General features: G+C 46.5%; 2 protein-coding genes across 5 annotated transcripts; both read right to left on the reverse strand.

Moving 5' to 3' along the window:
- Positions 1 to 2,188: 2,188 nt before the first annotated feature.
- FCRLB (Fc receptor like B) lies at positions 2,189 to 7,116 on the reverse strand. 2 transcript variants are annotated; one of them, XM_043450934.1, is made up of 6 exons: positions 7,066 to 7,116; positions 6,768 to 6,788; positions 6,175 to 6,429; positions 3,937 to 4,203; positions 3,025 to 3,315; positions 2,189 to 2,719 (listed from the first exon to the last, which is right to left on the reverse strand). In XM_043450934.1, exons 1-6 carry the CDS (start codon positions 7,094 to 7,096, stop codon positions 2,331 to 2,333), a joined length of 1,254 nt encoding a protein of 417 aa, XP_043306869.1. In that variant the 5' UTR covers positions 7,097 to 7,116; the 3' UTR covers positions 2,189 to 2,330. The 2 variants fall into 2 exon arrangements, with proteins under 2 accessions (XP_043306869.1, XP_043306877.1); XM_043450942.1 differs by having other exon boundaries at positions 2,329 to 2,719; positions 3,025 to 3,211.
- Positions 7,117 to 18,820: 11,704 nt separating this feature from the next.
- FCRLA (Fc receptor like A) lies at positions 18,821 to 25,111 on the reverse strand. 3 transcript variants are annotated; one of them, XM_043450948.1, is made up of 6 exons: positions 24,987 to 25,111; positions 21,931 to 21,948; positions 21,506 to 21,658; positions 20,920 to 21,186; positions 20,162 to 20,446; positions 18,821 to 19,177 (listed from the first exon to the last, which is right to left on the reverse strand). In XM_043450948.1, exons 1-6 carry the CDS (start codon positions 25,042 to 25,044, stop codon positions 18,876 to 18,878), a joined length of 1,083 nt encoding a protein of 360 aa, XP_043306883.1. In that variant the 5' UTR covers positions 25,045 to 25,111; the 3' UTR covers positions 18,821 to 18,875. The 3 variants fall into 3 exon arrangements, with proteins under 3 accessions (XP_043306883.1, XP_043306893.1, XP_043306899.1); XM_043450958.1 differs by having other exon boundaries at positions 21,931 to 21,945; positions 24,987 to 25,085; XM_043450964.1 differs by lacking the exon at positions 24,987 to 25,111 and adding an exon at positions 22,619 to 22,665 and having other exon boundaries at positions 21,931 to 21,945.
- Between the last annotated feature and the right edge of the window lie 2,681 nt (positions 25,112 to 27,792).

Genomic DNA, 27,792 nt, shown 5'->3' on the forward strand with positions numbered 1-27,792 from the left:
GTCAGTAAGCTGCCTATCTGACATTCCTCAGTATTTCCTTAGTGCAGGTCTTCCTGGGAGATCATCAATAGGTCCTGTAGGGGAAGATCAAGGAGACCCGGGGTGCTTAAAGACATGGAGACTAAAGGGCATAAAAGTTACTCCTTCCCTCGCCACACAACATAAATAGAGAAGTTGCGTCATGAATGATTTTCATTCTAACCCATAAGTTCTTATTCTTCCCCATCCCCCATATCCCTGGCCCTAAATGGAGGTAGGTGGCAGGAAGGAAGAGATTGTGGCAGGAAGGCTGCTAACTGTGAAAGAGGAGATACTGAAGAGACAAAACTCTCTTTTGAATGGCTATTTCACTCTTTCACTCCCTTAAAAAATGATCAACTGATATTTAAAAATTACTTATTATTGAAGTATAATTGCTTTACAGTGTTGTGTTAGCTTCTGTTGTGCAGCAAAGTGAATCAGTTATACATATCAACTGATTTTTTTTTTAATGACGAGATTTTTTGATTAGGTAAATGCTAGTCATGACACTAATGCTAGTCATTCTCTGTCTGGATAAAGAGACAACAGAAACATCAGGGGAACAAAATCACAATGGAGGCCACTGAAGAGTCGGGTTAGCCAGGGAAGGCTTGCCAAGAAAAGATTCTAGGAAGTGAGCTAAGCCTGCACAGAAAGCTGGAAAGCAGAGGCACAAAGACCAGAACCCCAATACTGGATTATAGTGCCTGAACATACCTTCTCAAGGCTATGAGCAAGTGTCCATTGAGATCAGTTTATTTGATTGCTCTTTTGTAATTTTAAATTAGCTTTTCCTCCAGTAAGGTTTATTTATACCCTTGATAAAGAATGCTTCTGCATATCCATCCCAATTTTCCAACAGGTTTAAGAACCTCTTAACAAGAGTTTCATATTCTGACCCCTTTCTACTTCCCCATGTACATCTCCTGCCATCTTCTGCCTAAAATATACCCCACCCTGCCATACGCACACACATAAACACGTATAGTTCTCCAGCCACTTTCAATTATTTGCAACGCTACAAACACACTATGGTCTTCTATGTCTCTGCTTTTGCATCCTCAGCCTGCATCCCCCACTCCTCAATATTTTCCCATCTTCACTTGGTGAAATCTTGCTCTCCTTCAAGATTCAGTTTCCTCCACTGAATTCCTAGTGTTTCACAGAAGTGCTTATCACATTGCACTGTAATACATGTGTGAACCCACCTGCCTCTCTTCTGATATAATTTCAGTGACTTTGTAGTAATAACATGGTGAAGATAATACTTGAAGAAAATAAGAAGGTAAGAAGAAGAAAAAGATGAAGGATGTTAATGTGATACTGATTAATCACTCAAAAAGAAAGGGAAATTGCATTGTGACTGAATACCTATAGATTAGAAGGGTGGGAGGGTGGAGTTGTTATCAGTTCTAAGCCTTAACAGTAAAGGTTAACTGATGAAGGGTATAGACCTAATGAGAAAGAATTCTCCTGGAAATAATTCACACCAGCTCTGCTGAGATCTCATAGTTCTAGTAGGCAGACGAGGAACTTATAAAGATTGAACTGTGTGTTCGTGTTGGAATGGCTCTTACAGAAGTAAGAAACTGGCAAAAACTAGAATTCAGCAATTTTGAGAATTTGTCTTAAACTTTCTTCAAAGAGATTTCTTGATGCACTCGTTTAATTTAGGCTAAAATGAGCAGGGCCTGCCTGCTGCCACCAGAGCTTATCAGAGGCTGTCTAGCTATGCTGGCCTGGGAGGTGCATCTGGTTGGCTCTAACTGTACACTCACCCTTAACCTGGAATGGGAGACCCACACAAGTCCCTTTCTGTCTCTAAAACTACAACACAGGACTTTGAAGGTATAAACTCATCAGAAACAGAACTGAAAACCTTTTAAATTTTAACATTAAATTCATGATGAGTAATTACATCCTGACCCTTAAATGTTCCAAAGCGCTTAGTACCAAAATAACCTTAAGTTCCAGAAAACTGCCTGTGCTGAAATATGCGTCGTGTGGGTTTACATGAAAAACCAAGGATGACTAAATTCACTTCCAAAAGTCAACCTCAAAGCAGTAAATAGCAGATTGCTACTTCCCTACTGAAATCTTTGAGGCGAAGGAAGAGATGAGAGGGAAGGCCTTGTGGTAACAAACTGCTCAGATGTGCTGGGTGAGATTGACATGTCAGCTACCACACTTTATAAACCACAGCAAGACAGAGGGATGAAACCGACACGGCTTAGTAAGGTCTCCACTTGACGCGAGCAGGGGAGACCGGAGGCGGATGTGCCTGGAGGGGACTGTAGCCACCCCCTCCCTCAGCTCTCCACAGTAGTGGTCTCAGGGGTTCCCTGACTCACAGCCGAGTGGGAAGTGGGGGTCTCGACTGTGTGCCCTGGGACGGCCTGTGTCTCCTTTAATTCCAGGACCACCCGGCTGAGAAGGCCTTGGAGCAGCTGCATTTCTCGGAGCAGAAGGGCCACGTCGGGTTTTAGGGCGCCAGCGGTTTGTTGCAAGGGTGTCGGTGGCGCACAGGCCCGGGGCCAAGCGGTGGGGGCTCCGCCCGCGGGGAACGGCGGCCCCGCTGAGGTGACATTCGGGACGGAGGGGACCGACGGGACCGATCTGGACACCGGGGGCTTTCTGAAGGAAAGCGGCTGGTTACCGGGGACCGGGGCGGTGGTGGACGCCAAGTCCAGCGGAGAACCTGCGAACACAACACACAGAGAACCGCTCGGCTGAAACCGTTCTCCCACGGCCTGGCGGGGGGAGAAGGGGGCAAAGGACTGAAGGATGGGCCCGGCCGGGGAGGGGAGTGAGGACGGCGAGGAGGATGGAAATGAGCGGCAGGGGCGAGAGAGGCAGGGGTGGGGGGAGGCGGTGGAGAGGGAGGGCGGGGCAGGAGACGGGGTGGGGAGTGACGGGCATTTCCGGAAGGCGTGGGCGGAGGCGGGGCGGGCGGGGCGGACGGGGCTGCCCGCCGGGTGGGCTTCCGGAAGGGCCGTCACTCACCGCGGCCCGGGAGTTGCAGCCAAGGGCTGCGTTTCCGGACGCTGCGGGTGGTTGTAGCCGCCTCGCACCAGTACGATTCCAGCTCCTCGACGTCTGGCTCGGGGACCGTGTACTCCGCATCCCAGTCGTAGCGGCGCACAGGGCGACTGTACTTGTAGAAGGCGAACTGCAGCGGCGTGTCGCGCTTCTGCGGGTGCAGGCGCGTCTCGCAGCGCAAGACCACTCCTCCGAAGGCCGCGCCGTGAGCCTCCACCCGGCCCATCACCCTCAGCACGGGCGCCTGGAACAGCTCTGCGGAAGCGGGGGCCCAGTGGTCAAGGATGCCCTTTAGGCCCGGTGCAAGGGTCCCAGGGAACCGGTCCCAGCTTTGTAGTCCCACTGCCCCTCTCCGGCTCCGGTTTCCCACGAGGGCCTCTGACCCACCAGGGAGGAGGTTGTGTGTACACGTGAAGGGAGGAGAGTCTTTTGAAATGTGGGAGACGAGTCCTCGAGGGAAGGGGGAAGCTTGAATGGAGGCGGCACCAGGTCAGACGCCTCGAGTCACTTCCCAGCTGATACCCAGCTCGGGTCCTCCAGCCTAGACGGGGTCTCAGGACGCCTGGGAGCAGTTCCCTCGCCCCAGTCCCACTGTGATCCCATTTACTGCCACTGTCATTCTGGCTGGGGCTGCGAGACAGCTGTCCCCTACATGGGTTTCTACCCGGAGAAAGAAGCCTGGACCCCTGCCCCCACCCAGGCTTACAGATCAAGTGCGACTTCACACTAAGGAGAGGAGAACGTGCTCGTGGTCCCGCAGAGAAATCCCCAACCTGCCAGCTACTATAACCTCCGCCCCTTCGTTTCCCCGCCGGGTTTCTGTCCCAGAATTTCCCAGAGCTGGTTTATCTCCCTACCCGGCCCCGTCTCCCCCACCTTGCACGGTCACGGCCACCTTGGCGGAGAACATGGGCGCGCTTTCCACGGGAACGCGCATGGTACCCGAGCACTGGTAGCGCCCGCTGTCGCTGGCGCGAGCCTGGGGCACCGTGTAGTTGGCGCTGGAGTGGAAGTAGCGCACGGGTTGGCCGTCGTGGTAGTAATGAAGTTTGTAGACGATCTTGTCGTACCAACCGCGACAGCGCAAGACCAGCGGCTCGCCCTCGAACACGGCAGCATAGGGCACTTGCAGGATCAGCCAGTCTACGACAGTCAGCACAAACAGCCTGATTCCAAGAGAAAGTCCAGCCCTTGGGGTGACCCATTCTTCTCCACCTCCCTGCTCCCGTCTTCCTTCCCCTTCTCCCCCACCAATTCCCTTCTCCCTTACTGGACACCCCAGGAGCCTCAGATGGTGAGTGGCAAGGGGAAGGGGAAGGCCAACCTTAGGTATTGATGCCTGAGACTTGGTTCCAGCCTCAAAGAGTAGTGTCCGTCAGAATCTAGTCTAAACGCCTTAAGATGGCATCAGGGCCTTCCTGACCTGGCCACTGCTTACCTTTTCAGCACCAGCTCAGGATTCTCCCCTGCCGCCTGTCTCCTTTTCCTTTCCCACCTTACAATGCAGGCTAAGTCCATCCATACTGTACTGCTGGGCCAACTGGCACTGCTCTAAGCCCAGAGCCTTACTATAGGCCAAAAAGACCTCTTCACCTACTTTAGTTGAGGCCTGCTTATCCTGCAGGCCTGAACTTAGATCTTATCTCCTCCAGAAAATACCTGAGGGCCTTCCACCTCCAAGGACAGCCTTAGGCACCTTCTGCAGTACACTTATTTACCTGATCATCATGATAGCTAACGTTTACACAGCCCTAGTGTCTGCTAAATGCCACTTTAGGTGTTTTACATGGAGAAAAAATTCTGCAAGTAATAGCCACAATCTCTATGGTACTGTCAGTTCTGCAAGCAGCAACTACTGTCTATCATATTCAGTATCTTATCCGTACTTGCTATCAGTTTCCAAACAAGAAACCATGAAGTGTGGATGAGAGTTGGACCATAAAGAAGGCTGAGTGCAGAAGAATTGATGCTTTTGAATTGTGTTGGAGAAGAGAGTCTTGAGAGTCCCTAGGACTCCAAGGAGCTCAAACCAGTCGATCCTAAAAGAAATCCACTCTGAACATTCATTGGAAAGACTGCCGCTGGAGTTGAAGCTCCAGTACTTTGGCCACCTAATTCGAAGAGCTGTCTCATTGGAAAAGACCTTGATGCTGGGAAAGATTAAGGGCAAGAGGAGAAGCGGGTGGCAGAGGATGAGACAGTTAGATAGCACTACTGACTCAATGGACATGAGTTTGAGCAAACTCTGGGAGATAGTGAAGGACAGGGAAGCCTGGCATGCTGCAGTCCCATGGGGTTGCAAATAGTCCGACATGACTTAAGAGACTGAGCAACAAATGGGTATGAAGTGTAAATGCTACTGAACATTGAGTGATAACCTTTTAAATTCTGAATACAAAGTATAGCCTACCAGGCTAAAATGACAAAATATTCCCTACGAAGTAGCCAATCCTGTGCCCTAATGAACAAATTACTGTTACTTCTCTTATTCTGTTTGGAAAGTGTTTATGTCTTCCCAGGAAATTAGTTTCTTAATTGACGTGTGTGTGTGTGTGTGTGTGTGTGTGTGTGTGTGTGTGTGTGTGTGTGTGTGTGTAATAAAATTCGGATGAAGTGCTTTGTTCATCTGCTTTTTTCTTTGACAGCCTCTCGTAATTCATTTTTAATCTTCACAATAACTGAACAGATGGATACTATTATTGTCCCTATTTTACTAATGGGAGGCACAAGGAAGCATCGCTCTGTTCAAGCAAGAGTAAGCCCCCAGTTGCAGGCAGCCTGTCCAGGGAACCTCACTTTTCCTGCTTTGCTCTGCCCTTTCCCTTCCTGCCCAACCCTCTTCCCCAAAAGTATGCAGTATCCCAGGTCCTTAGAATCTCTTCTCTTGTGAGCTAGTAAATGAACAGAAATGTTTATTTACTGTCCACTGTGGCAGGATGGTAAAGGGACCTTTCAGGCCATGCAAATCTTACTGCATCTCTTACATGGTGCCAGGCAGACTCAATACACCCCTCTCTTCCTACCCCAATGAGAGTGGCCCAGTATCCTCTCCCACAGGAGGGGCAACCTTGCCAGAGGACATGTGTGCTGCCCCTCCAGTGTTCAAACACTCACCATTAGATACTGAGAGGTGGATGGGGTCACTGACGGGTGCTCCGCGTGTCTGGCATCTATACACCCCTGGCGTGTGCACCTCGATGCTCTTCTTATAAGAAGGCAGGAGTAGGTGGCCCAAATACCAGAGAGTGCTAATGGGTCGAAGCTCCAGGAGCAGCGGGTGGTACCCATCACACCGCAGGGTTACCTTTTCCCCCTTGAAGATTGTGGTCCAGGGTGGGTGTAGAGACAATACGGGCTTCTCTACAGTAGCTGGGGGAGAGGGTATGGGAGGCAGCAATGTGAAAAGAGAATCAAGGTGAGGTGCCCAAGGATGTGATCTAAGGTTGGGAAATATCGGAAAATGCCAGTTTCCAGGACCCAGGTTACTAGTCCATCCCTGGGACAGGAGAGACCACACTGGGCTATCAACATGTCCCTTGGTGAGCACCAATGTCTAAGTGCTAGGCCTGCAGGCAAACTGAGTCACAGGGATTGAGAAGAGACACTACCCTGGAACAGCTAAGAAGTGGGGAGTACCCAGGCAGGTCACTTCGGATGGTTGGAGTAGAAGTCACAGAAAATTGGGATGAGGGATGTGTAAGACTCACCAGCTTGCCCACTGCTTGGAACTACAAAATAAGAAAGAAAGAAGAAGGAGAATGTTGGAGATGAAAGGAAAGAAAGGGGGCTCTCTTGACCATAGGAAAGATTCAACAAATCCCAAGACATGTTTTTCTTCTGCCTTTAGTTCCCTCAACTCTGAGAAAGCCCCTTTCCTCTTTTCCTCTCCAAAAATAGATAACAAATTGAGGATTGAATATCCCCCCAACACACATATACACCCTGACTCCCACTCTTCCCCATGCCTAAAGTTCTTAGGCCAGTGTTGCCTCATTGAGGACTCACCCAGGAGCAGCAGGACTGTTAGTTCCCACATGGTGGATCTGCCAGCAGCAGCTGCAGGGCAGTGGAGACACGCTGACATGGGATGGGAGAAGCAGCAGAGAGACAAGGTGACCAGTGCTGACCCCTGAGTCCTGGGAGCACTCTTACTTCTCCCAGTCATTCCTAGTTTCTGAATATGGTGGACTGGAGGGAGCAGGGGACAGGCTGGACATGTGTCAACTCTCAGATGTCCCAAGTACCAGACACTGTCCCACCTACTGCGCCTAAACTGCCTCACATCTCAGGCCAGCCCCAGCTCCTGTAGAGAAGGCCTTTGTTCCCTTTGCAGCCCAAGGAAGCCGCATAGAACCCCAGGATCTGGCAGGTGACCCTGCCACCTTCAGGCTCCCAGCAACATCCCACTCCCTCCCACTCCCTTCCTACCCAAGAAGGTCCCATAAGCCTCAAATGAGAAAGACATCTTCATGTCCTCAAGATCCACACACGACAGGGACTTCCCTGGTGGCGAAAACTCCGTACTCCCAAAGCAGGTGGCCTGGATTCGATCCTTGGTTGGGGAATTAGATCCTGCCTACTGCAACTTAAGTGGCTTAGATGGTAAAGAATCTGCCTGCAATGTGGGAGACCTGGGTTCGATCCCTGGATGGGGAAGATCCCCTGGAGAAGGAAATGGCTGCCCACTCCAATATTCTTGCCTGGAGAATTCCATGGGGTCACAAGGAGTTGGACATGACTGAGCGACTAACACTTTCACTTCATTTTGCTGCAAATAAAGATCACTTGTGCCCCAACAAAGACCCAGTGCAACCAAATAAATAAATAAAAATATTTAAAAAAAATAGATCCACCCTGGATTATTCTGCTCACTTCCCAGTGATAGGCACTGGTGTGAAGTGAGATGGACGTTGGGTTCTATATACCTAAAAGTCACGTCCTTCCCTGGGTGAGTAGACAGAAGAGCATGATTCATCAACCACCTTCTGTGTCACTGTCTTACAGTGTCACAGTCAAGAGGAGAAAAGATTATGTGTTTCCTCTTTCTATCTCCTTTCCTAGAAGCTTAAACCTCAGAAATTAGAAAACCCTTCTTTCCCACCTATCCCAATGATCTCCTCCGTAGCATCTCCACTCACTTGGTTTTCCTTCCTTCTCTCTGTCCCCAGCCATGCCCCAGTTCTAATAATCCTTACCTGTGTTAGAGAAGTCACTGCATCAACCCCTCGGAAGCTTCTCAGATCTGACTTCTTGCCTCTATTTCTTGTGCTTTTCAAGCCGTGTGATCATACCCTGAGCAGTGGGGAACCTGAAGTCTCCTGTAAATACTTAATGAATTTTCCAACCTGATAGTATGTCTCCTTGGACAATGTTCGGTCCTCATCTGTGGCTGTTTAATACTGGGGTACCTCCTTCCTTTGGAACTCTGGCAGGAAGGAGATAGATGATCAAACCCTGTCAATTCTCTTTAAGACAGTCTTTTCCCTCCTTCCTTGCTGATGCCCAAAGTTTCACTCTGAGAATTTCCTCGTAGTTTCTCTTAATGTGCTAGCCTTTGTTTAAAATGCAGATGCCCCTTAGGGAAATGTGATTGATCCTTTAAATTAAGCTGGTCACTTCAGATCCTGTTTGGAGAGCATGTTTTGATAGAAGAGAGATAGAGTTATATGGGTCTGAAAACCAGGGAGGTAATTGATAAGGTGTTCCGGAGTAGGAGAAGGAGAGAACTAGATACCAGGAACAGAGACTATAAACTGCCTGCTTTAGCAGGGCCCAGGCTAGGCAATGTTCCCAGCTTCTCCTGACATGCCTGATGCCTCATCCGGGGCCAACGTGAGCCTCCCCACATCATCCACAATCTCCCTCAAGGTCTGACCTCTGTACCAGGCCACCACCTTTATGATAAGAATGTAATGCACACCTCAGCTCTTCCCTTAGTCTACCCAAGTTGACTCTATTTTCGCTTCCTATCACTCAGAATACAGATCTCAGCCTCTTCCCACAGATTCCACAAAAAACTTGGTTACACTCAAAATTCATGAGGTGTACAATCTTCCCTGAAAATCTCTAGAATCACCCATAGGGTTCATATCATATAGCACTCAAATTTTGGCTTGAAGAATCTCCCACCCAGCATTTCTTCATTCCAGGCTTTCTTTTGCACTTTCCTAAATTGGATCTTTTTCTCCATCCAGGACTTTTTCCTGAAGAATTTCTAATTATTCACACCTTTACTGTGCAGAGAAAATTAGCAATGATCATTTATTACCTGAGCAATTCTGTGAAGCCTATCACGACATCATTTCTGGACAAGATATACCATTATCTGCTAAGAATTCTGAGAAATAAGATGCTTTCAGTGATGACAATGGAATGCTGCTGCTGTTGCTATTGATGAGGACACAGTTTACTTTCAATGGGTGCTACAGCCCTGAGCATGTAGCAGGCACAACACCGTATACCTCACAGGTATTATTTTATTTATTTGGCTGTGCCAAATCTTAGCTGCAGCATGTGGGATCTAGTGCCCTGACCAGGGATCAAACCAGGCCCCTTGCATTGGGAGATCGGAGTCTTAGCCGTGGACCATCAGGGAAGACCATATTACTTTAATTCCTGCAAGGGCACTTTAAGGAAGAATTATTATCTCCATTTTACATATGTTTCCTGTGGTGATAGAACTGGAATTTGAATAGAAATCTGTCTCAACTCTAAAATCTGTTTTCTCATGCTCATGGCAGACTGTCATCATTAGTCTTTTCAAGTCTCCTCTCTCATTTTATTTTTCATCTTTATTCACACTGAGGCTTCCCTGGTAGCTCAGATGGTAAAGAATCTACCTGCAATGCAGGAGACCCGGGTTTGACCCCTCAAGGGGAGTGGCTTCACACTCTGGTTGTTGCTGTACAGTCTCTAAGTCATGTCCAACTGTTTGTGACCCCAAAAACTGCAGCATGCCAGACTTCCTTGTCCTTCACTATTTCCTGGAGTTTGCTCAAACTCACGTCCATTGAGTCAGTGATGCTATCTAACCATTTCATCCTCTGCCGCCCCCTTCTCCTCTTGCCCTCAATCTTTCCCAGCCTCAGGATCTTTTCCAATGAGTCAGCTCTTTGAATTAGGTGGCGAAAGTATTGGGGCTTCAGCTTCAGCATCAGTCCTACCAATGAATATTCAGGGTTTCCTTTAGGATTGACTTGTTTGATCTCCTTGCTGTCAAGGGACTCTCAAGAATCCTCCAACACCACAATTAGAAAGCATTAGTTCTTTAGTAATCACCTGGAGAACGGAATGGCTACACACTGCAGTATTCTTGCCTGGGGAATTCCGTGAATAGAGGAGCCTGGCAGGCTACAGTCCACTGGGGTCGCAAAGAATTGGAGACAACTGAGTGACTTCATTTTTCACTTTTCATTCATACTTCCATTCTCCTCTGCTCCACATGAACACCCACTGTGCAAACTTTACTTTCTAATCCTTCATACATGCATATATTTACATTTGAGAAATGTTTAGTATTATTAATTTACATATATGCTATGTGTTTTAGATATTTCTCTTTTAGAATAAAAGCCAGAGTTAAGAGGAATTTGGCAACCGCCCCCCCCCCCCTTTTTCCTGCCTCAGTGATTGTGCTGAGACATCTCACTTCATCTTCTCTGGCCCTTGAACTGGAATTTACATCATCAATTCCCCTGGTTCTCAGGCCTTTGGATTCAGACTCAATTTCCCTTTCCCAGGCCTCCAGTTTGCAGACGGCAGGCAGATCATGGGACTTTTCAGCCTCCATAATCTCGTGAGCCGATTCCTCCTACTCACTTTCTCTTCTCTCTCCCTGAGCCTCTGAAAACCACCATTCTACTCTTTGCTTCTACGAGTTTGGCTCTATCAGATTCCACACAAAAATGCGTGCATGCAAGCAAAGTCACTCAGTCATGTCTGACTCTTTGCAACCCTATGGACTGCAGTCCTCCAGGCTCCTCTGTCCATGGGGATTCTCCAGGGAAGAATTTTGGAATGGGTTGCCTTGTCCTCCTTCAGGGTATCTTCTTCACACATAAATGAGATCATGCAATATTTGTCCCTCTTGTCTGGCTTATTTCACTTGGCACAGTGCTTTCCAAGTTCATCCATATTGTGAATGGCAAGAGTTTCTTTTCTTAAGGCTGAATAATATTCCATTACATAAATGTATAGTACATACAACATATCTTAGATACATTTTAATTATCCATTCATTTGTTGACATTTAGGTTATTTTCATATTTTGGCTATTGTGAATAATGCTACAGTGAACATGGAAATGCAGATATCTCTTGAGATACTGATTCCCTTTTCACTTAGAGATGTATATATCCCTCCCTCCTTCCCCTCCATTTGGTCCTTCCCTCCCCTTCCCGCCTCCATTTTCTCCTTTCCTGTTCCTCCCCTTCCTGGCCTTTCTTCTCCTCTTCCACCTCTCCTTCCTCCCTGCTCCCTGGGAGCCCCCTGTTTTGGATTAGCTGGGGACCACCGCCGGAAGCAGGGAAGGGGGCCCTGTGGACTATATTCACCCCTGGCCCCAGCCCCCCCACCCAGCTCCAGAGCATCTCCGCCTTGTTGATCCTCAGGCCTTGGGGAAGCCCAGCCCTCTATCCCACCGGGATCCCTGGCGAGTGGGGGCCACAGCAGCTGTGTCCCCAGGAGGAGGGGAGGAAGATTCCGGCTGAGCTACTGCTGCTGCTGCTGGCTGTTGCCTTGGCCAGCCCCACCTGCCACGTGCTCTCATCACCGCTCACGGCTGCCATCCTGGACGACCAGACTGTGTGGGGCCACAGTGAATGTCTGGCCCTGACCCTGGCCCGGGAGCAGATCAACGGGATCATCGAAGTCCCAGCCAAGGCCCGTGTGGAAGTAGACATCTTTGAGCTGCAGCAGGACAGCCAGTAGAGGACCACGGACACCATGTGTCAGATCCTGCCCAAGGGGGTCGTGTCTGTCCTGGGACCCCCTTCCAGCCCCACTTCTGCCTCCACAGTGAGCCAAATCTGTGGAGAGAAGGAGATCCCCCACATCAAGGCGGGTCCCGAGGGGACGCCCCATCTTTGGTACCTGCGCTTTGCGTCTGTCAGCCTGTACCCCAACAACAAGGACACCAGCCTGGCCATCTCCTGGGTCCCCAAGTTTTTCAACTACCCTTCATCCAGCCTCATCTGCGCCAAGGCTGAGCGCCTGCTGCGATTGGAGAAACCGGTATGTGGCTTCCTCATCTCCAAGGAGACTCTGTCTGTGAGGATGCTGGACGACAGCTGGGACCCCACCCCGCTGCTCAAGGAGCTCCACAATGACCAAAGTGTCCACCATCCTCATGGACACCAACGCAACTGTCTCCCACCTCGTTCTCAGTACCGCCTCCGGGCTGGGAATGACCTCCGCGTTTTACAAGTACATCCTCGCCACCAGGGACTTCCCCATTCTGCACCTGGACGGAGTGGTGGAGGACTCCTCCAACATCCTGGGCTTCTCCAGGTTCAACACCTCTCAACCCTTCTATCCCAAATTTGTGCACAGCCTCAAAGTGTCCAGGAGGGAGAACTGAGAAGCCAGCCCCTACCCCGGCCCCGCGGTGAGCTCGCGCCCTACCCCCAGCTCGCAGACATTTCTGGGGCCCCTTCAGGCCTCCGCCGGTCATGCTCAGAACCCCTGGTGTCCCTTTTGCTTCTGAGTACATCCAGGAGGTCTCGCGGTGCGGCCGGGATTAAGTCTGACCCGTTTCTTCCTCTCCACCAGCTCTATTCGCCTGTGTCCCCTCCCCGTGCCCAGCACACACATACCCCAGAACCTTTACACTTGCTCTTCCTGCTGCTTTGCATGCAGGTCCCCAGGAAACTAGTGATTTGATCCCATGTCACCAAGTTACTGCTCAAATGCCACCCCCTCCCCCATTAAAAAAATGGCCAACTACCCACTATTTGCAATGCTGGAGACTAGGTTTCCATCCCTGGGTGAGGAAGAACTCTTGGAGAAGGAAATGGCAACCCACTCCAGTGTTCTTGCCTGGAGAGTTCTATGGACAGAGGAGCCTGGCATGCTACAGTTCATGGGGTGGCAAAGAGTCAGACAGGACTTAGATGACTAATATACATAAGCGGGATTCTTGTTCATTAGGCAGTTCTATTTTTAAATGTTGAGGAACCTCCATAACTTTTGCCATAGTGGCTGCACCAATTTACATTCCCCTCTGTAGTGCACAAGAGTTCCCTTTCCTCCACAGCCTTGCAACACCTGTTATCTTCTATCTTTTTGATAATAGTCTTTCCGATAGGTGTGAGGCAGTATCTCACTGTGGTTTTAATTTGCATTTTCCTGATAATTAGTGACATTGAGCACCTTTTAATATAACTATTGGCCATCTGTACATCTTCTTTTGAGAAATGCCTATTCAGATTCTTCATCCATTTTTTTAATCAAGTTATTTGGGGTTTTGCTACTAAGTTGTTCGTGCTTCTTATATATTTTGGATATTAATCCCTTATCGGCTATAGGGTTTGCAAATATTTCCTTCCACTTCATAGGTTGCCTTTTCACTCTTGATTATTTTCATCGCTATGCAGGTGTTGTGTCTTCTCACAGATGAACAGAGGAAAAAAGAAACATGTAGTATAACCAACTTAGACTCTTAAAGAAAGTGTCCAGTTAAAAGCATTAAAATGACTGAGCTGAGGTTGAGGTCAAAATTATTTTGTTATACCTAGAGAACTGACTAAGGAATCGCAAAATAAATGGGTTTTTCTCTTCAGAAATGCATAAATATTGAGATTTCTAAGGGTAATGTCAGACTGGGTCTTCAGAATGATCTAGTTCAGTAATTCTCAGTTTGGTCTAGAGATACCTGGGGGTTCCAGTGACCCTTTAAGGGATCTGCAAAGTCAAAATTATGTTTGTGTGCTGAGTCACTTCAGCCATGTCCGATTCTTTGTGACCCCATGGACTATAGCCCACCAGACTCCTCTGTCCATGGGATTCTCCAGGCAAGAATACAGGAGTGGGTTGCCATTTCCTCCTCCAGGGGATCTTCCCAACCCAGGGATTGAATCCACATCTCTTACATCTCCTGCATTGGCAGGTGGGTTCTTTCCCACTAGCTTCACCCCCTGCTAAGGGGTTTCTTGCCTTTTTCATTAGGTCACACTTGCACGGATGGTGCAAAGCAGTGGGGGATAAAACTGCTAAATCTGAAGCGTAGTTGAAGGCAGGGGCACCAAACTGTATTTTTCACCATTATGTTATGCGCTCACAGTAAGAAAACAGAACAAAACCTTGAGGAAGTCAATTAAAAATTAATTTGGTTACATTTTCAGCTCAAAGTATACATCTTTTAAATATTTCGTGTGCTGAAATAGGAAGTATGCTCTTCTGTTCCATACTGAAATACAATGACTGTCTTCAGGGAAAGCTCTTACACAACTGAGTTCTGAGTTGAACCAGCTGCCCTTTTTCTTGGAATACCATTTTTAATTTAAAAAAATGACTGAAAAACTATGGTCATTCAGACATGGGTATTTCTCAGACATTTTCTTAAAAGTGAACAAAGTGAGACTGTCACTTCAAGGAAAACATCTGACAGTGATTATTGCCAATGGTGAAATTCCAGATTTCAAATGAAAATTAGAGCTTTAGAAAAACTTGTATTTGTTATCATGAGCTTCACAGTTTCCCAGTAATTAAAGATTTTTCTGTTGATACTGAATCTGATTTTTAAAATATTGTATATAATGAGATGCTATCAACATTTAAAAGATCTCTATAACTCTGTGAACAAATATTTTCAACTGCCGACACGTGAATGAAAGATCTATTTAAAGCACAAAAAGGACCAATGAATTTTATTGTAGCAGAGTAAGAAATGCTTGTTGGGGGCTTCCCGAGTGGTCATTGGTTAAGAATTCATCTGCCGAGGCAGGGGACGAGGGTTCGATCCCTGGTCCGGGAAAATCCCATATGCTACAAGGCAACTAAGTCCGTGCACCACAGCTCCCAAAGCCTGCACGTCCCAGAGCTGGTGCTCTGCAACAAAGAGAAGCCACTGCAAGGAGAAGCCCATACAATACAGCTAGAGAGTAGCCCCCCTCGCCACAAATGGAGAAAGTCCTAATGCAGCAACAAAGACCCACCGCAGCCAAAAAAAGAAAGAAATGCATGTTTTATGGCTTCAGATTCCATGATGCAACTCAGTGTGTAAGAAACTATCCTTGTTGAGTTTTCACGTAGCATCAAAGAAGAATATCTACAATTATACAAAAAAGTCTCTTAAAATGCAACTACAAATCTGTATGAGGCCAGATTTTCTTCATAAACTTCCACTGAACTCTCCTTTGAAAGCAGAGTTCATGTTAAATTTATCTTTTTTTTTTTCCTTATAGCACCTTGCACAGTACTTTACACATAAATACCACATTAAATGAAGGTGCTTTGGTACTGACAAAAATTAGCTGTCTTGTCTGACCGGGAAAATGTGTGAAACAGCTATAGTCATGTCTTTAAGATCAACAAAAAAAGATTTACCAAATCCAGCAATTCTAACAGTATACCAGGGGCAGTCTTTAGCAAGTTGAGATTACTTGGGGATCGATAAAGAACTACTTCACACTGTAGGTAATAAACTCGGCTTCTTATTACCTGTAAGAAAAGACAAAAGCAGATAACATAAAGGAATCTGAAGATGATTTAGAGAAATATATATGTATATGTTTCTAAATTCCTACTCCAAGAAGATTTTTTAAATTAATAATTTATATTTACCTATGTGGTCCTCCCCAATGGTCTCCCATTAGCTCCTCAGAGGTAACTACTATCCTGACCATGGTGTTTCCATTTTTGTGCCTTTTTAAAAAGCTTTATCATATGTATGAATGAATGGCTAAACAAATATTCCTTTGTATAAAGGACATCACACCATATGGTATCTTCTGGGACTTGTTTTTTTTCACTGAATATTAATATTCCTGATATTCTTTTATGCTGCTGCATTGTAGCTATGGTTCATTTATTCTGTTGTATAGTATTCTGTTCTGTGAAGACACACAACTTATCCATTTTTTATGTTGGGCAACTGAATTGAATTCAAAATTCTGATTTTACAAATAGTGCTATTATGAACACTATTGTACATATCTTCTGGTATACACATATATATGCTAATCAGCATATATACTCAGGCATGAAATTCTGGGTTATAGACTGTGTAAGTATTCAACTTTACAAGACAACAGGTGTGCTTGGTATCTAACGTTTATTTCAGAGATAACATCCGGTGCAGCTGCATTAAGGTCTGTTTGGGTTACAGAATCCTACACTGCACAGGCCATAAACCCAATCTAGTATAACAATTCCTCTTTGCCAGCCTTTCTCCAATTTCCCCAGGCTGGACAGAAAGACGAGGACAAGTAAAAGCTCTCTCCTTCTCATTCCTTCATTTCTGTTCTTGCCTTTCTTATCCCTGATGATAGCAGTTTCTCTCCCTCAGGCATCCAGTTCTTGACCTAATCTGGGTCCTCCAGGAGAGAACCTGGACATTTTGCTGATAGTAGATGTCCTACTCATCCTTTAAGGTATAGCTTAATTCCCATCTTCTTCACAATGCTTCCCTTATTATGCTGACCCAATTCAGTTCAATGATCCAAAATTCACTGAGAGTTTAAATATGCCTCATTAAACTAGACACCAATGAGTCAATGTGGAACAGAGAGCTCAAGAAGTCCTCAAAGAGCTCACCTTTTAGTGACTAGAAATAAGATAGTAAAAAAATTAAAATGCAGTGTGATGATAAGGGTCCACCTAGACACAAGGATGAGGAGTATAGAAGAGAGACACTTAGCCAGCTACACCCATTTCTTCCTTATTTTTTCCCTGAGAGCTTTTATTATCTGTACATGACTCCCTTATTTAGCGCAGGCTTGCAGGATGCATTTATGAATGTGGTACCACTAGTTGAAATCAATTGCATGTAGAATGGCTATAACATAGAACCTTCGAAGCTACATCCAGTGTGGTCCATTGGCACCTGAGTTTCCACTTTGGTCATCTACCAAATGACATATTTCTGGTCATCATTTCTCACAACTCCCACTCATACACTTGTTAATCCATCCCCTCATGCTACAGTGATATTTGTGGACTTTTACCAATTTTCATTTGCTTCTTGATCTTTCCCCTTGTAGATGATAGGAATCACCATAAAACTGGCACTTTAGAGGGAGCTAAGAACCACCAGGGAGGAGGGCATGGCAACCCACTCCAGTACTCTTGCCTGGAGAATCTCCATGGACAGAGGAGCCTGGCAGGCTACAGTCCATGGGGTCACAAAGAATCAGACACGACTGAGCGACTAAGCACAGCACAGGAACCACCAGAAAACTTGAATTTTAACATTCAACGTGATTCTATTCCTTTGTTTCTTTGTGGCATTTCTGGAACAATCAAATACACATCTTTGTAAATCACTGTGGGTCCAAACTGCACACAGAATAAATAGCAGAAGAAAACCATCCACTGAATAACCTCACACAACGTTGTTTAAGATAACATGGGAGAGTACTCACTGGCTGAGGTCATAAAATGAAGTGCTAACTCATTGACCAAAGGTTACTGTAGAGTATGCCAGGCTAGCTCTCACTGGCTGAGAAGGCACAGTAGCAGTCCAAGCATAGAAAAAAGTACTATTATGGTACCAAAATCAATTTATGCATATTTTTAAAGAAAAATATTTCAGAGATGAATTAAAACAAATAATCGCTGTTCTGGCAATGCTGTTGTTATTGTCTGGTCACTCAGTCATGTTTGACTCTTTGTGAGCCGTGGGCTGTAATGCTTCAGGCTCCTCTGTCCATGGGATTTCCCAGGCAAGAATACTGGAGTGGGTTACCATTTCCTTCTCCAGGGGATCTTCTTGACCCAGGGATCGAACCCAAGTCTCCTGCATTGGCAGGCAAGTTCTTTACCACTGAGCCACCTGGGAGGCCTGGTAGTGTTATGCTTTATCACAGATTTCTGTGATCAAGCGTGATATTTTGGTAGGATCCTGTGGGGAATTTGTATATGACCTGCTTTAATTGCTTAATGGGTAGGAGTATTACTGTCCCTCCATCTCAAATTATAAACCCTCTATAGACAGAAACACTGTTTTATAGGTATATTTAACATAGCTTCAATTTGGGTATGTAGCAGAGGTGTGAAAATACCAGCATATAATTAATATTTGCTGAATTAAGGCTAGCAGGAGAGAATTAAGTAAAAGAGGCAAAAGTTCATCTCAGAGTCCAACACCTATGTGAAGTTGAGGTTCCCTAACCTCAGCACTGTTGCCATTTTGGACCAGATAATCCTTTGTTGTGGAAGGCTGTTGTGTGTATTATTGGATGTTTAATAACATCCCTAGACACCAGCAGCACCACCACCCCCAATGTGACAACCAAAACTGTCTCCAGACATTGCCAAGTGCCCCCTAGGATGGAGAGAGATTGCCCTTGGTTGAGACTGCTGCATTTAATCTATCTCATTGCTTCTCTTTCATTCACCAGATTCTGGTCTGGGCCACAGAAGGCAACTCTCTAGGTCAAGCAGGATATGTCTTCATGTTAAGAGAGAACACACAATTATAGTTAAACTCCAGGTATAACTTGGTACAAATTTATTTATACTCACCTATCTCTGCTGCTCTAACAAAACACTGGGCAACTTGTAAAACTATTTATGCGTAAGTATAGAACAGAAAGATGAAAACTAGAAGAAAAACTGGATTTATTAGGGGTAGTCAAGCAATACGGCAGGTGAATTATTTATTCATGCTTGGCAGGACCCTTTGTGGTCTCAAGCTTCAGGTGGCTAGACAAGTCCCTCAGCTCCATGACCAGGTGACCAAGGAGAACTCTCATATCCTGTATCTGCTTGAGGAGAACACCCATCTGGTGATACAGATGAGGGTCTGGGCCTTGCGGAGGGGAAAAGGAGTTTGCATCCTTAGAAGAAGGGGTGGGAAGTGGAGGCAGTGGCCCAGGGGGCTTTGTTGAAGTAGTTTCTGGATCATCTGGTTTCTGAGGAGCTGGAGTCAAGATAGTGGGTGCAGCGGAACTGGAGGGACCTGGATTAGGGGGCAGGAGACACAGACAAGAGTGAAGTCTGACTCTCGTCCTACCCTCATGCTCCTGGCCAATCTTTCTTATTCTCTGAAAGTAGCTTTGGAGACCAATGGTGGCAAAAACTTGAGGACTCTGGTCCAAATTCCAATCTGAAGAAGTCTAAATTTCTTCTGCTTAGAAATCCTCCACAGGGAGGCCTTATCATTAAAAAAGACTATGGATATTAGCCAGTTCCTCCTCTTTGAATTGAATTTCTTACAACAGACATGTTGTACAACAGGTAACTGGTCCTAGGTCAATCTCTTATTGTACATGCATGCGTGCTAAGTCTCTCCAGTTGTGTCTGACTCTTTGCGACCCCATGGACTGTGGCCCACCAGGCTCCTCTGTCCATGGGATTCTCCAGGCAAGAATCCTGGAGTGCATTGCCATGCCTTTCTACACTAATGTACGTGACATTAGTATAGTTCCTTATACTGTGCCAGCCTTCAGTGTTTTAGGGACACCTCTGCAGGCCCCATGAGTCACTTCCTCTTCAAGATGAGCATCTCCCATCCCTTCCATTATTTTCCTTATGACTTGAGCGTCCTCCTTACCCTGGACACCTCCTGTGGGTATATTTCAGGCCAAATGCAGCCTTCTAAATGGAGATTCCTAGAATTGAATATAAACTCCAGCCTACTTCATCCTCACTCTAGAAACTCTGTTCCTACAAATGCCCAGAGTTCATGAAGGGAGTGTCAAGTCTACGGGGCAGTAGCTGTGGAGCTGACTCAGGTCTTGGTTTGGTGAGTTGCACGCCACAGTCTGAGGGAGAAGTTCCCTATTTGTGCTTTTTTCCACCACCAGGGACACTGGCTTATTGCTCTTGCCTCCTGTGTGTCCTTTCTTAACCTGCTTAAACCAAACCCTAGCTCATGGACCCAACTGTCTTATCCCCTTCCTTCCTGCTTTTTCACACGCATCACATACACACACACACTCACCCTTAACCCTGATCTCCAGCTTGGGGCTCTGTTTCCAAACTTGATTGTCCTCAGTGGCTGCCTCACACCAGTAGGACCCAGAGTGTGCCTCTGACGCGGTGGGGATCTGGAATTCCGAAGAGGGGCCCCTGCTGCGCACTGTCCTGCCGTCCTTGTAGAAGGAGAAGAGGAGGCGGGCGGCTGACCTCTGCAGGGGCAGCTTTGTCTGACAGCTCAGGGTCACTGGCTTCCCCTCCTGGGGCTCAGCTGAGGGTGTGACTCTGAGAACTGGGGCTCGAAACAGTTCTGTGGGAGAGAGAGGTGAGAAAGAGCAGCTCAGCCATCCTACATTCAGGTGAGCCCCCAGCAAGCAAAGAATCCCAGTCCCACCTTCCTTCCTCTATTTCTAGATCGGGAAGGACTTCTCTTAGAGAAGTTCCACTTGAACCTTTCAAGCTGTCTCTGTCTTCAATAGACAGGACTAGAGAAGATCTAGAGATGGGCAAATCTGACAGTAATCCAGATATCCAGTCAGTGAATGTCGGGAAGCACAGAACTGTAGGACAGAGCAGTAAGAAAGACGTTGAACTTGGATCAAGCTGAAGGACTTGAAAAGGCAATGCTAAGATGCTGCTCCTCCTGAAGGCCAACTGCGGCATCTGCCAACAACCTACTGCTTAGGCCTTCGGTGATCTTGCCATCTCCAGTGAAAGACATTTTTAGTTCCTCTGTCTTTCTCCACCTGCCTCCACCATGATAACACTGCCTCTAGCGCTTACCGTGAACTGTGAGGGCCACAGGAGATGCCGTCTCTGGGCTCCCAGGACCAGGGCTCCTGAACACGGCACTGCAGTGGTAGTGTCCGCTGTCGGCCTTTTGCGCTATAGTGATGGAGATTTCCTTGTTAGGTCCAGGGGGACCAAGGGCTGAGCCGTCTCGGTAGAAGGTGACCTGGGTCAGTGGCCAGTTTTGCCAGGCCTGGCAGCGCAGAACCAGAGGATCTCCTTCGAATATAGGCTTGGCTGGACTTTGGAGGATCAGCCAGTCTGTGGTCCAAAGCAAAAGCTGAGTGTGACCTACTGCCCTCCTTGGGAGCCCCCTCAGTGCTGCCCACGGTAGACCCATCTAGTCTTTCTCTGAGGGGCCAGGCCACCTGCCCTCTGGTTGGGAGTATGGGACAGCTTCTCTAGGGTCTAACACAGAGGGTACCCTGGCTTCTTGGGCTGAAGATGGAGCAGATGGTATCTCTTCCCATGGCCAATTTCCTGGGAGTACCTTCCTGAGTGGGCTGTGGGGCTGAAAGGAGAGCTTTGGGAAGTGGGAGAAAGAGCTGCCTGCACTGGTCAGTCCTTTCTAGGACCTCACCGTAGGACACGATCAGGTGGAAGGGTTCACTAAACGTGAAGCCCTTGACCTGGAAGTTGACTTCCTTTGGGTCCGTGAAGTCATCCTCGGGGTGGCACATGCCCTCCTGGGTGCTGGCTGGTCTTTCACACTGGAGCGCCTCAAAACGGGCGGCTGCGGAGAGCACGGTTGGAGAAGAACCAGAAAATGATGCTGCAGCTTGGAGAAGGAGGACAGGAAATAGCTGTCCACAGGGGTCCCTCCCTCTCCTTGGGGAATCGTGCATTTTAAAATAGAGAAAGAAGGCATCAAAACCTTTTTTTCCCAAGAGACCCATGTGGCTCTCTCAGAGGGATACGTTTGACTTGATTCGCTGGCTCCCGGGTGCACTCAGTAAGTGGACTGTGGGTTTGAGGAGGGGGGTGGGGAGAGGATGGTGAACTCACCAGCATGACATCCAGCTGCTGGTGCAGGAAACCAGAGGCCAAAGGCAAAGAGGACCCCAGAGCAGACAGACGTGGGACAAGAGGGGAAGGAGATCAGATTCTAACATTTGTTGAGTGTTTACCGTGTGCCAGACATTGCCAGGCACGTTCACACTTTATCACACAAATCTTACAAGATTTCTAGGCATGTGATTTCACCCCCACTTTATAAGTCTTATTAATAAGTGAACAGATTTTGAAAAGTCAATTCATTTACCCCCTATTTTAAAAGAGAGTAATGAGTACAGCAAGAAAGTCAGGTACGTCTGAGCCGAAAGTCAGTATTCTTTTTACTTCGTTGTCCAGACATGATCTAATTTAGTCCTCAGACCTTCCTTGGGGGCTTTCTTCCATATTTTCATTTTCCCAAATTCACTTTGCTCTTCATCCTTGAATATGTCATCTACCAACTAGCTTTTAGTACCTGCTTCCTGGCTCCTCCTTTCAGGTCTTCCCTTTTCAGTCGCCTTTACCTTAATGTCCTCTGTCCCTTGAGCTTTCCCGGGCAACGGTAGAGCCCATCCTACGTCGTTCCCTCCACCCCGACCCTCTACTCCGAGTCTGTACTAGTAGCTATGAAACAATTCTTTCTTTGCTTGGGGGTTGAAACTTAGTGTTAGAGGTTTTTCACCACATTTCCTCAACCTACCTCTTAGTTCCATGGTTGACCCAGGCTAGGTAAATCTCTCTCATCTCCATGACTGCTTCTTGACCCTCTTAATGCATCTTTCCCTCTTGGTGGGCCCATGGCCGTTCACATGTCCTCAGTTCTTTACTGTGTCCTTTCCTGTCCCACTTGCTTTTGCTCCCTTTCACTTCCAAAGTCCCAGTACTCTTCTTTGACCTTATACCTTCTCTTAGCAAGGCCCCTCTCTACTTCCTAATTCTCATTACATCAGCAGCAGGTGCTTTCTTTAGATCCTCTCTCAGCCCTCTTCATCACCCTGCTACCCCTTTTCAGTTCCTCCACTTTCACTCAACTGGACTCAGCCTCTTCTCATTTTGTAAAATAAAATGTTGTTAGGCCAGGCACTTTGACTCAATAAACTATGTGACAGGTATTATTATTCTCATTTTATGGATAGGAAAACCGAGTTAAGAAATATGAAAAGTGGCTTTTCCAAGTGACACAGAGCTAGTAAATAAAAGAAGAGTGGCTTGAAACCAGAGCATCTGATTCTGAGTCTGGGCTTCTCACCACAATACCACTGCTGTATCATAATACAGTCACTCAGTCCTGTTTCTGTGCGTTCAATAAAAAAATTCAACTAAACTATTGTGTAGGGAAAATGTGGGTGCTGAGAATTCAAAGATAAATGAGATACAGTTTTAAAAATCAAACAAAAAGACATTGTCCCTGCCTACAAGGAACTCCCATTTCAGCGGCTGGCACAGACATATGAGGAGATTGTTTCAGATGAGGAAGAAGTTAGTAAGAAAGAATTCACACAGGCAGCCATCAAAGCAGAGAGGAAGGCTCAAGGAAGATTTCCTGGTAAAGATGCCACCTAAGCTGAGTCTTTAGGGATGCCCAGAAGTTTGTAAGTGAGAGAGGAGTTGGGAGCAATGGAGGGGGCAGGGAGGGGGACTCATTTCAGGCAGAAGTAGCAGTATGAACAAAACTTTGGAGATAAATAAGAGTTTGGCGGGTAAATATAAGCAGGTTGAGATTTATTGCAAGGCTCAGAGGATGAGAGAAGAGGTTGAAACAGGGCCAAGTTATGGTGGGCCTTGAATGCCATGATTAGGAGCTTGGGCTGGCAGACTTGAATTTTAGAAATTACTCTGGCTGCGGAGTCAGAATTTATTTCAAGGACACAAGGCTGAGATACGAAGATTAGTTAGGAAGTTGTTGGATTAGCACAAGACAGAAATGATGAGGGCTTGTCCTAGTAGATACCATTAGTCATGTTTCAGGAAAGAGACTGGCTCTAAGACCAATTTAGAAGGTAGACTTTGCCAAACTTGATAACTGATCATGTGTAGAGGATGAAGGAGAGGGAGGAATCTACGTTATCTCCCAATTTTTGACCCAGATGTCTGGATGGATTCCATTAACTGAGATAAAACAGTGAAAAATGAAATTTGGGGACCTCCCTAATGGTCTAGTAGCTAGGATTCCGGGCTTTCACTGCCATGGCCCAGGTTAAACCCCTGGTTAAGGAACTGAGATCCCTCAAGCCACACAGTGCAGTCAAAAAGACAAAAGGATGAAATTAGGAGCGGGAGGGACCAAGCGGACAGATGAGTTCAACTCTGGTCATATTGTGCTGAGATATCTTGAAACATGCAGGTAGCTATGTCTTGTGCAAAGCTTGATGTTTGAATGTGAAACTCAAAAGCCTGATTAGGGTGTGATGCATCACTTAGAACTCTTAATTATACAGTTGTGGTGGTAAAAGTTAAATAGACAAATAAGTTCACTAAGGAGACTGTAAATTAAAAACTAAGGAGGCAAGGATGCAACTGTAGAAAACGGCAGTCTTTAAGGGAAAGAGAAGAGAAGCCACCAAAGGGACCAAGAGAGATACACGAAGCACACAGAGAAGCCAGGGGAATAGAGATTGCCGAGGAAGAATAAGTGGTCAGCAGCACCGGATGCAGCAGAGAAGTCCAGCAGGGTAAGACCTTAAAAGTCTGAAGTGTCTGCACAGAGTTTGTTGCGCTCTGGCCAAAACTGAGTCCAGCGGAAGCCAGACTGCAGTCATTGAGAGTGAGTGACAAGTGGGCAAATAGAGAAGGCAAAAATGCAGACTACTCTTTCAAGAGATTTATCTGAGCAAAAGAGTTGAGATTGTAGCTAAAGAGGGCATCATAGTCAAGGGGACGTTTAGGATGAAAAAAAATACCATTCAGAAAGAGCCATCCAGTCCTGCACGCGAAACTTTCTCACACTAGCCATATCCCACCTGAACTTGGCTTCTGAGTGCTGAAGTTAGTCCATGCTGCTTTCCTTTGGGTCTTTTCCCCAAAGTCTGACATATCTCCATTTCCACAAATTCGAAGATTTTACTTACCCAGTAGCATCTGAGCTGCCCAGAGCAAAGCAGGAGAAAAGTAGAAGACCCCAGCCATGAGGACAGAGCTTAGCTTCGTGGTAACTGTGTTTAGGTCTCCTGCAGCTTCTAACACACTGATTTTCTTCAACACTAAACCTCTCAAATTAGAAAAGAGGAAGTAAGTCTAACTGTCTGATCTCCTTGCATCTGGGGCCCATTTTCAACTTTGCAATTGACTTTCATCCTTCAGATTGACCAGGTTGATTCCAGCACCATCAGCACCCTGAGGGTTGTGGATGACATGATAACCCTCCCAGTTATTCAAGAATTCCCACATAGAGCTCAGAGACCTTGCAAAGCATGTTGGAAAGCATGTTTCAAAGTCTGCTATCCCACAGGCCTTCACAAACCCTGGGCAGAATCAGTGCAACAATCGTTCATTTCACCAATGAAATTACTGGGGATAGGAGGCAGGAAATTGCTGGAAGGCTACACAGAAAGTCACAGGAAGAGCAATGGTTTGAATTCAAGTGTCCAATCTTGTCCTGTTCCAAGTCTTACACGCTTCTCGTTACCAAACTGGAGCAGGACGGAAGGGAGAAGATTGGCGGTTGTTCACTCACTCAGTCGTGTCCGACTCTTTGTGACCCCACGGACTGCAGCATGCCAGGCTTCCCTGTCCTTCACTAACTTCTGGAATTTGCTCAAACTCATGTCCATTGAGTCCAAGATGCCATTTAACCATCTCATCCTCTTTTGCCCCCTTGTCCTCCTGCCCTCAATCTTTCCCAGCAACAGGGTATTTTCCAATGAGTTGGCTCTTCACATCAGGTGGCCAAGGTATTGGAGTTCCAGCTTCAGCATCAGTCCTTGCAGTGAATATTCAGGGCTGATTTCCTGATTTCCTTCCAGGACTGACTGGTTTGATTTCCTTTCTGTCCAGTTGGTAACGGCGCCAAATTACATATGAGATTAGCCCCCTGGCATGCTCCTTCCATCCAAAGCCCAGACAAATTTGTTTACAAATTTTTCTAGACTCTGGCCTCAGCTCTCTTTTTCTACAGTACAACTAAGGCTGTTCAGTCTCATTGGAAACCTGAGTAAAAGGCAAAGAGGGACTCCTGGGAAAGAGAAGAGGAAAAAAGAAAGTCAATTTCCAGAGGCCCTATCTGAAAGCTTAGGGCTCAGGCTCATGGCCAACACTCAAGCCACTGATCCTGAAGAAATTAGAGACAGAAGGTATCTGATAGCCTGAGAAACCTGAGAAGAGTTGGGAACGAGGGCAACATGAAGACCACGGCATCGCTCTTCAGCTCCAGCGGGCCTTATGGGAACGACGTGCCTACCTCTGCATATGTGCTGTTGGACTGAGAACTCCTCAGTGGAAGGGCCCAGGCCTCTTTCCACAGGGACCACACTCCTCTCCCCTTCCCATCATAATACCCACTAGGCCCTCAGTTGGTGACTCAGAGACAAAACGAGCTGTCAGAAATGGGGGAAGGCAGTCCTGCTTGAAGGCAGGAGGAGAGTCAGCATGACCCTTCAACTGTGCAAAAACCACACTTCAGAACAGATATATTAGCAACAGAGACCCGAGACAGCGTGTACTTCTCAAGCTAAAATAAGCATTTAGAATAAATTTTCCATTATCTGAGAGACAAATTTTTTTTTGCAGGTGGCCCCAGGGAATCCAGTGGGACTGGGGGGTGAATATGAGTGTAGGGAGAAGCAGTGAGGCAGTAAGCCTCGCAGGTGATGTGACGTGAAAGAACCCACAGGCTTAGAAGAGGAAGAGAAGTCTAGGCCAGCCCTAACAAAAATTAAGAAAATGAAATGTGTTTAGATGAACTTCCAGACCTAACACTCTGTAAAACAAAGACTCTCAGAGTTAGGTCTTTAAGGAGCTTCCACATTAACCCCAGAAATCTTTCCATTCTCATGCCTCCAACTTCTCCTTAACTGCCCTTACCACCTAGATGGAGACCTTCATCTCTACACACCATCTCCATCAACTCCCACAGCATCCCACGCTCAGTATGGAAAGCAAGAAGGCATCTGAGGACGTGGGATGAAGCTATCATGCTCTTTACACTAAAATTTCTACTAAGCCTCTGGAAAATTTCACTCACTTGAAGTCTGATCCATGAACTATTTAGAACAGGTGTGAATCACTGGGAAAAGAGGAACACTGGGCCTCTTATGTGCTTATGGAGGCTGATCTGAGTTTAGTGAGTTAGTCGCACCCTGAAGATCACCCCAGAATTTTCACAGATCAGTGGGGCAAGTCTCCGTCCTCATTCCACCCCAATACTTATTAGACCTTTGATATCATTCCCAACTGCTTGTCACAAGCAGGTGATCTTTATTTTTTCGTTATTTTTAACTGAGTAGATTAAAAAATTTAGAAAAGATATGATGGTATAGAGAATAATGATGCAATGAAGACTTTTGTACCTGGTTCAGTGGAGGAAATAGAATATTACCACTATCCTTGAAGCACTGTGTGTGTTCCTTCTGATTTCATTATCTTCTTTCCTGGTGACAATCAACCACAATCCTGATCTTATATTTACCACTCCCTTCACTTTATTTTTTGCTTTTAAAATTTTATTATTTATATTTGAATTGAAGTATAGTTGGTTTATAATGTTGAGTTCAGTTTCTGGTGCACAGCAAAATGTCACTCCTTTATTTTATAGTTGCAGTCATTTCGCACTTGAAACTTTTATTAAACTGATTAATATTGTATGCATTGTTTTGAGATTTACTTTGTTCTCTTTGTGTGTGTGTGTGTGTGAATTCTTTATTAGCCTTGTGCTGGGCT

The sequence above is a fragment of the Cervus canadensis genome, chromosome 2, assembly GCF_019320065.1.
Source record: "Cervus canadensis isolate Bull #8, Minnesota chromosome 2, ASM1932006v1, whole genome shotgun sequence".
Taxonomy (NCBI): domain Eukaryota; kingdom Metazoa; phylum Chordata; class Mammalia; order Artiodactyla; family Cervidae; genus Cervus; species Cervus canadensis.